We start from the raw sequence: 9,482 nt of genomic DNA, 5'->3' as shown, positions 1-9,482 counted from the left end.
AAAGCCTTAAAACTCTATGCCTGTATGTTAAACTGAAAACAGTCGGGCCATGTACCCAGACTAGAAATGGAGGGCTGTTTCTCTCCTCAGCACAAACAACTGATATCTGTGACTTGACATGGTTACAGTTTGTCCCAGCGTAACCCACGGATGCAGGTTCAGAGAAGGGTAAGGGGAAATCTGAGACCAGGTCAACATTTCAGCCACTTTCTCTTGTTCTTCGAGCTATTCCCGAGCAAATTTTTTTGAAAGGACACGCTGTCCTGAGCAAGGAGGGTCGTGGCGTTCACATTTTGTGCTCCAGACTCAGGGTACCGCAACAAGAAAACAGCTTTGAGACAAATGAGCTGTTTTGTTCACCTCAACTGAACTTCGTTTGAGGAGTGAGCGCTCAGAGAAAGATGTTAGGCAAGGACATGTTTGAATGTATAACGACCTGATGTGACACACCATCACATTCTTACAGAACTGGCTTTTGTTTTTATGTTACTTTTTATTCATAATGATTTTAAATAGAGGCTTTGTTTGTAAGAGGAACACGTTTCAGCCAGAGGGTACTTTGAACATGTCTGAATTCATAAGAACCTAAACACTCATAATACTAAATATATGTGGTGACATTAACAGAGCAGAGCGTATTATCTTATCTGAATATGGACATTAAAACATAACCCAGTGTTGGACAGTTAGGACAGAAAATCAATGTAAAACTGCAATCATGACCAAATTCTTATCTGCTCACGTCTTCATAAATTTTAAATGGTCATTTTATTATTAACCCTTTAACTATGCATTTAGTTGTTGCGTGTTYCCTAGCATCTGCTGCAGAAACTTCTGCACCTTCTTCCAAGAACCTACAGATTAAAACAACAAATATAATTGACACTCTGTTCTCTGTTCAGTAGGGGTGTAAGAAAATATCGATACACTGAAATATCGGGATATTTCATTTCCCGATACTGTATCGATACTCTAAAGCCCTGTATCGATTTTTTATTAAGGTTTAAAATGTCAACCTTCTTGCCAACCATTCATTTTTATGTTGTAGTTCAGCCTCTGGCCATTAGTTGGCAGCAGTGAGCCAGCCATTTGGCTCCTCTACCTCTTGAGCACCAGAGAGTAAGGGTAACATTAGCATTGTAAGTAAACATTAGCTTTTCTTCTTTTTTTTCAGTAAGAGGTTTTTATTTAATAGAATTTTTGGACAAAAAAAATCGCAATATATCGCAATATATTGCCTTGCTTACAGTATCGCAATATATTGGGATATATCGTATTGTGACCCCTCTGTTATGATGTGTGTCGTATCGCCAAATTCTTGCCAATACACAGCCCTACTGTTCAGTCAAACTTAAAACTTCACCAGGAATCATCAAACGCTGTACAAATTGGTAATTCTAAGTAAAACATACAAAAACGCCTGAAGACATTTTTTTTTAATTCACATGAATTTTCTTTATTGAAGAAAATCCCAGAAAGACACTTTGGTTAGTTTGGTACACTGTGAAGTCACATTGGGCCCTTAAAACACAGCAAATATACACACATTGTACATTTAAATGTTCAAACGTTATTTCTGCTAAGTGCTTCATAATGAGTCAATACATTTATCGATTTTAAAACAAATTACATTAAAATAATCTGTACTTCTATATGAAGTTAATGCTTAACCATGTACAATATTTGTTAATCTGCTTATTTGATTAGCTCAACGCCTTCCAGAAGTTCCCAACCTGAGGGTTAGGGTCGCTGTAAGGCTTTTTAACTAATTGTAAAAGGCCATAACACTAAATAAAAAAAGTGTCAACATTAACACACACACCAGGAAGAAAAAAAACTTGTGATTGTGAAACTCTGTCGCTGGWTCAACGGTCAAAAAGTTTTTGTTTAACAATATAATGCAGGGAAATCAACGTCCCCATATGAGGACACAGCTCTCAGGAGGTTTCAAAAGCTACAATCACACAGACACACACACTTACAGCAAAGTGTGTAAATTAATCGTCATCTCACCAGTTTGAGAAGTCATGAGTTAATTTGCTGGATTTGTGTTTCAAAATGCTGCAATGCAGTGCACAGCAACACCTGCCTATCCCGTTACCCTGTTGTCTGCCGTCACCCTGTGCCTCTTCCACGTATAAACCCACCAACACATGGAAAACAAGTAGAAAGCAAAGAACGCTGGGAAATCGTAGAGAAAGACCACCACGAAGAACCCACCGACCAAGACGGTGCAGATTACAAGTCTAGTTAAGTGGCTAATGGTGTAGAGTATCGTCCACCATAAAAGGGCATCGGACTCCTTTAATTTCTCAGAGGAGTTCAGGTGTTTGTTAGACAGGTTAGACGATGGATCTAAGCTCCTTTTGCGAGTCAATACATGGTCTTCTGTTTGACTCTTTGTCTCCTGTCGAGTGACTGATCTGGCTTTAATTTGGGAGCAGTTTTCCTTATCTTTTGGTGAGGCAAGCACTTGTGTTGACTGAAATAACGGCGCGCCAATCTGGGCATCTGAAGTGGTTGTGAGATTTGAGTTGAAATTGGTTTCTAATTTGAAGAGAAGGTGAGTTTTCTGTGTTGCCTCACTTTGGCTTTTGCTTTGCGTGGAGCACTTGTTGCTTTCGGTCGCCGAGGTTTGCTCTGAAGCTTGGCCAAGACTTAAATTTAAATCTGTTGGTAATTCTGTCAGGGAAACCACACCAGAATCAAAAGCATTGTACTCTGAAAGAAAATGGCAGACATGCATAGCATCTGTCACCATGTTTCTCATTTCATCAGCTGGATTTGTTCGCCGACTGGAAGTTTGGACCTCTCGAATGAAAATCTCTTCCCAGATCTTGCTCACAAAACCTTCTCCAAACCTTTCTATAACCATCTGCTTCTTTCTTGGCTCCAACACTTTAAGTGCTGCACTATTTACTGCTGTAACTGCACCTTTTGTTCCGATAGATGGTTTTTCATTTTCACCAATTGAAGAGCTCTCAACTTGTGCTGACAGTTGTGCACTTGTACACTTTTCAATTTGAGGGCTTTCTCCATTACCCATCATCTCCCTCAATGCCTCTATTTGAAGCTTTCCAATACCAATGCTCTTATCTTCCGGACTCAGATCTTCAGTTCTACCTGACTCTTCAGGTTGGTGCTCTGTTGAAGTGGCTTTCATTGGAGCATTCTTCTTGGCCGTATCATCTTCTGGGCTTGTTTCACTTCTTGAATTGCCATTTTGGCTCTTCAAATCTTGTTGGGAGTGAGTCAATCTCATTTCAATCACCTCTAAGAGGTTTGGGTTGCATTTGTCCGTTGAACCAATTGGCATATCTTGGCTAATTTGGAAAGTCTTTTTCGATTCTGTTCTATCCACTGTGGGTCGGAAGTTTGCTGAAAGGCTTATTTCCCGTTGCTCCTTTGCTTTTCCATCACAACTCAACCTGTTTCCATCTCCTAACGGATTGGACTCCGATACATTTTCAGATTTCAGATCGGCACTTTTCTCCATTTCTTTCACCAAGTCCTTTTTGTTTTGAACACTTGTACCACAGGCCTCCAACATTAATATTTTCTCAATTTGCCCAGAACAATTGTCTTGTAAAACTTCATGTTGACATATTTGCTGGTGTGATATTTTTATAATTTCTTTACCTTCACCCGTTAGTCCTGCCTCTTGGCTTTCTACCTCATCTTTGGTTTCCTTCGGCCTAAATATCTCCTCACATGTAGACGCTTTATTTTCTGTATAATCTGTCATGATTTCCTCCTCCACTTCTTGTCTGGATACAGAAAAGACATCCCTCGCTCCATCGTTTTTCTCCAGTCCAATTGTCTCCTCAAATGCCAGCATGTCATCTGCTGCATTGTGTGCAGTGGCTGTAACCTCTCGATCCCCGCTGGAAGAAAGACCCTCATCCTGCCTCGCATCTTCTGAGATCATATCTGTTGTCTGCGACTCCCTTGAGCTCGTTACCAAGTCAGTTGTGTGCAAAGCGAAGGGCTTGACTCCTCCTCCTGTTCCTGCCGCTATTATTCCCCCACATTCCTGCTCCCAGACCTCCTGCTCGTGACACTCACTTGTGCTGTCAGCGTCCACGGACACAGGCGGCGCCCTCTCGAGGCTAAATTCCAGTGGAGTGTCTGTTACGGAGTTTGTCTGTGACCTTTGGGATGCAGCTTTAGTCGCTCCGTTATCATCTCCTAAGCTGCTGACATATGCCTCCTCTGGCTGATGATCTTTAGTGTTTAAGGCAACAACAGCCGACAATGGCTCACAAGTGTCTGACAGCGGCTGACATGCAGCTAAGGGGTGTGTGGCAGTAGCCGTATCCGTCCCCGCCTGCAATTCTTGAAACTCTTGACTTTCTGCTGAATATTGAATTTGTGGCTTCCTATCATTCGAGGGAGATACCAACGCTGCTGTCTGGAGCCATTCTGACTCTGGAAGATCGGAGCGGTCCTCGCAGCTGGGCCCATTAAGAAAAGCCTGCCACACATCACTCACCGAGGCTTCTTTCCTCTCGGCTTTGTTTGTAGTTCCCCACGCATCATGAGCAGGCTTTTCTTCTGATGTGTTTGGCAAAGTCATTTTAGCTCTTCCAGCCAAGATGTCACCTACATCAGCAGTCTCACACCTCTGAGGTGGATCATTGTTCCAGTCTAATGGAAGCAAAGGAATCTGGTGGTAGGTGAGCACTTGAGGACTCTCGCTCGATTGGATCTTCTGGCATTCATAGGGAAGGCTGCCAGAGTCACCCCAAGGAGCTGGCACACGCTGGGAACCTCTCTGATCGTGGGCTGAGTCATTTAGTCGCTGCATCGTTTTGGAGAGGTAGTCCTGCACGCGAGCCAAACGCGTCGCTCTGCGCCTGCTTTTCACGCTTTCCACCTGTCACGAAAAACAGAAGTCAGAGGTCAAGTTTAGTGTTTACTTGCCTAACAAGCCAAAATCCAGCTCATCATTAAGGTCGCCAGTTTCAAAAAGCATTGGCAGTCATTGATTATTATTATTATTTGACATGGTACATTGCTATTATGATGCAACATAGTGCAACACTGCTGAAACCTCTTCACAACTGCATGTTGGTGCACATCAGTTTCCCTGCATGTGTATAAGCAGGTTGCATTTATTAATAGATGTTTACATGTGAGTGTTTTTAGGCCTCCTCTCAAGTGTCAAGCTAGCTGACTTTCCATACCACCCTGTGAATAACTCAACACGTTTACGACATACATCCCTGTTGTCACTCGTGACCTCATAAAACAAACACATGAACCTGAGTTGCATCGTGATAAATAGCTATAAYTGGCTGATAATGCTTCGAACGTTTCGTTAAAAGGTGCTTTTACTTTGAAGGGTGAGACATGAACTTTACCCAAGGTTTAGGTTCTTCATTATGAAGAAGCGTCTCTGCAGAAATCGTCGTCTCTCTGCCAGACTTTACGAGTTTAGGCGCTGCCTCTAAGTTTGCTAAAAAWAAATAAATAAAAAATAGGGCAGAATTGATTTGCACACTTTAGCACCTGTAAAAACATGKTTTTTTTTGCAGATTTGCATATTTACACATATATAGGTGCTTCATACACACCAGCCAGATGAGTGTTAATTGTCCCTTTGTTCTTCTCCTCTGAATCTTCACTCCTGTTGATAAATGAGTGGTGAAATTAGAAGGTCAGACATTTCAGACAGTTTTGTTTTTATAGAAATTGAGTTTTTTTATCAATTTTGTTTTTCTTACTTTATTGGGTAAATGGGTTTTAAAAATAAACCGACTGACCTTGACATTAACTGCCCCAAGAATGTCCCTACTTCTGTACATTGCTGCATGACCAATGGTATGTATGGAACAGTCGTTTAAGAAATTGTTCAAATCTTTTAAAGTGGGGGGTCTGCGAAAAGGTTATGAGCTATTAATATCCTAGCTCTTTGAATGATCTCAGTTATTTTAACTGTGAGAGGTTTAACAAGCTGAAAGCTTCCAAACTTAAATTGGTGCCATCTTAAAACAACGCCACTCTCAAACATTTTATGCTAAATGTATGTAAATAATTATTTTGATTAATATATGTGGTTAGCAGCTAGCAGTGGCACTATGAGTGCAACCTTGTGCACTTCCTGTATCATGATGTTTGGCTAAAATGGGGAGGAAAAAGTTTGTTTTTTCTGCTGCAGCAGTGATGCGTCATGGAAACCTGCACAGAAACCTGACCATAAAAGGGGATCTTGTGTCCCGAGGGCCAAACTGCTCTTACTGAGTTGTTACATAACTGTGTAGTGTAAACACACAGTGGGTCAAGCAGCAGCGTTTATTGCTTCCACCTTCTTCTAATGAGAAGAACAGCATAGTGGAAACAGAGCACTCAGATTACAGCTTGGGGATCTTTTTTTAAACTTCTGCTTGTTTTTAGGATGGCAAATCAAAAAAAGTCCTTGATAAATTTAAGGGTTCTTGAGCATAGMTTTATTACCTGTTAGATTTGAGACAGCTCCTCTTGCTCCTGTAGCTGCTCTCCTCGTCTGTTTGGGCCACGCTTGTTTGGCCCTTCTGGTGGCAGAACAGCACGTAGTTCATTTCTTGGTTATTAGCCCAGAACGTGCCCTCTGGAGTTTCGTAGCGAAGACAAAACTCGAGTCTGGTGCCTCCGGTTTCGAAGGGAGGAACCAGAGTGTAGCTGAAGGTGAACCTGTCTGTTTTCCTGTCACTGGAGCCGGGGATGTACTCTGCCTGCAGGTCAAAGTAGCCCCTCCAGCGATCCAGACTCACCCGGGCATAGACGCTCTTGCTGTAGCAGAGGTTGAGCACCCTGATGATGCCACGGAGGGTGGAGGTTCCCGGGAGGAGCTCTATGCTCTCCAGCTCAATCATCTGTGCGTGCAGCCTCTGATCCAGCTCCTCTGGGGTGGAGGGGACCGTGAACAAACAGGATAGGTAGAACTCCTCTGCCAAACGGGTCACCTCTCTTCCTTTAGCCCAGCTGACCTCKGGCTCTGTCACGTCGGCATTGTCGAACTCCTTCACCGAAACCAGGTTGAGGCCGAAAGCGTCAGCGAACGACACCTTCCTGCGAATGACCGGAGGGGGTTCTGGTTCGGAATCCTCGTCCGTTTCCTCCTCCGTGGTGGAGCCTGCAGGAGAGGAGGAGGCCTCCATTCCTTCAGCGTCTTGCTCCTCTCCTCTTTCGTCCTCCCTTGCCTCAGCCATCGGCCCGGCCTCTTTAAAAACTTGGACGTGGAGTGCGTCCATGATGTGCGGGGGGTCTGAGAGGCAGCTGTTAGGCTGTCTGTCCGCCTCACCGGGTGGCACCCAGCAGAGTGTCCCCAGCCTGGTCACAATGATACCGTATCGGGCAGGAGAACGGGGGGGAGGAGGGGGCAGGAAGAGGACGTGACTTGACAGACGGAGTTCRGTTACAGCCGAACACCACGGGTTCGAGCCAGGCCTAATAATAGGACCCAGTGAGACGGGGMTGACTGTTTACCCTTTCAGTTAGTCCCTCAGAGTATGTCAGCTAGCAACAAAATGAATGAAACACAGCTCAACAAACACTGATTCCCAACTGTTTATCATCCTATTGTCACTACTTAGTTTAATTTACTTCACTTTGTAATTTAACTTAAACTGTCAACAAGCTGAATTAATTTGTAAGTATYTCTCCTGTCAATGTAAATAAAAATGTATAAATCTGAAGTGTCCACTTACAGAGTGCATCATCCGCCTCTCTTTCAAAGACGGAAAGAAAGACAAAAACAAGGGGACGTCGAGCCCCGCTTGCATTCACTACATACACAGAACACGACACGGGTCAGGTGATGGGGTACATGACCCTCTATGAACAACAGAGCTAACCAAGCCCATTGTTAGGCGATGGCCCTCTTTTGCATGTGACTAACCTGTTTGTCCATGTGGAGGCAGTGCTTATAAGGCTGAGTTCACCTGAAACTCATCAGACTGAAGAAGTCTCTTGGAGGAGAGACGAAACGTTTCACTAAAGAAGAACCYATCCAGTACTTATTTTTTCTTTTTGATTTTTTTCTACCTGGATTACTGAGATGYATCAGGACAATGTCAATTTATTCATTGTTTGTTGCGTTTGGAAGGACTTTCTGGAAAAAACTGTCATGATAGAAGACTTTCTCATCATTATTAATATGAACWTCCTGTTTCTCTTTATGTTTCTGCGTGCCTGTGCATGTCTGTTAGCAAAATATCTCATGAACCACTTGATGGAATTTAATAAAACTTGCARGAAGTTGTTGTTAGATGTATCTCTACAACTGCTTAACTTTTGGAGTCAACCTGATTCAAGATGGATGCCACAGCAAAGTGAACTTAAGAACACAACAATGGCTATAACCAGATGTTAAGCTAGAATTTAATAGAATAGTAGCTGAGAGTCATCCTACATCTCGCAATATCATTTGACCCTAAATGTTGGACTGACAGTTTGTCCAACTTAACATAAAGGTTAATGTTTTGGGTTTAAAATGTAGTCTGGTAATCAAATTACATCATAACATGGTTAAAATAGTAATATTAATTGCTAAAGATAATAGTTTAAAAATAAAAACATTTAATTTGGCCTACAAATGTTAATATGCTTTAATATGTATGTAGGAAGTCATCAGTAGGTGGCACTATAAGATCAAAATAAAACTAATGTAAATATTCAGGTCAAAATAAATAAGTTTTTAAGCTTTTTGTGAATTTATTTTTCCAAGTATTAAGTTTGATTCACATAAACTCATTCCACACGGAGAATAGTAAGGAAATAKGTTTTAAACGTCACTTTAATATGGTGGAGAAACCAACAGCAGGCTGGAGGAAGGAGCTGCACTGTCTGTGTGTCTGTGCTGTTTGAAGTGGGTCAAAACAAGCATGTAAACCTTAAAAGATAGGGAAAAGACATGTTTCTCACTGTGTTAGCCTTGTGTGTTGGGCTGACATCACAGCAAGATATGATGACCCAGGCCGTTTCAGTATGTGGTTTTAAATCGGATACATACAGTGGGGAGAACAAGTATTTGATCCACTGTTGATTTTTCAGGTTTTCCCACTTGCAAAGCTTGTAGAAGACTGTAATTTTAACATAGGTACTCTTCAACTGTGAGTGATGGAATCTAAAACAAAAATCCAGAAAAATAATTTGTATGATTTTTAAATAATTAATTTCCATTTTATTGTGTGAAATAAGTATTTGATACACCAGAAAAATTAAACTTAATATTTGGTACAGAAACCTTTGTTTGCAGTTACAGAGATCAGACGTTTCCTGAGGGAAGGAGGTTGTTGGCCAAAATCTCACCATACATGGCCCCATCCATCCTTCCCACAATATRGTGCAGTCGTCCTGTCCCCTTTGCAGAAAAGCATCCCCAAAGAATGATGTTTCCACCGCCATGCTTCACGGTTGGGATGGTGTTCTTGGGGTTCTTCTTCCTCCAAACATGACGAGTGGAGTTTAAACCAAAAAGTTCTATTTTTGTCTCATCAGAC

The 9,482-nt window shown here is 42.1% G+C and overlaps 1 protein-coding gene across 1 annotated transcript; it reads right to left on the bottom strand.

The window, feature by feature from the left end:
* Window positions 1-1,429: 1,429 nt before the first annotated feature.
* On the bottom strand, window positions 1,430-7,780 carry LOC106521822 (uncharacterized). The gene is made up of 4 exons (XM_014014565.1): window positions 6,457-7,780; window positions 5,577-5,629; window positions 5,364-5,458; window positions 1,430-4,876 (listed from the first exon to the last, which is right to left on the bottom strand). The coding sequence occupies exons 1-4, from the start codon at window positions 7,230-7,232 to the stop codon at window positions 2,090-2,092; spliced, it is 3,711 nt and encodes a 1,236-aa protein (XP_013870019.1). The 5' UTR covers window positions 7,233-7,780; the 3' UTR covers window positions 1,430-2,089.
* Window positions 7,781-9,482: the final 1,702 nt, after the last annotated feature.

This window comes from Austrofundulus limnaeus, unplaced genomic scaffold (genome assembly GCF_001266775.1).
Source record: "Austrofundulus limnaeus strain Quisiro unplaced genomic scaffold, Austrofundulus_limnaeus-1.0 Scaffold116, whole genome shotgun sequence".
In the NCBI taxonomy this organism is placed as follows: domain Eukaryota; kingdom Metazoa; phylum Chordata; class Actinopteri; order Cyprinodontiformes; family Rivulidae; genus Austrofundulus; species Austrofundulus limnaeus.
The sequence above is the reverse complement of the archived record's forward strand: the minus strand, read 5'-3'. Positions and strand labels throughout refer to the sequence as shown.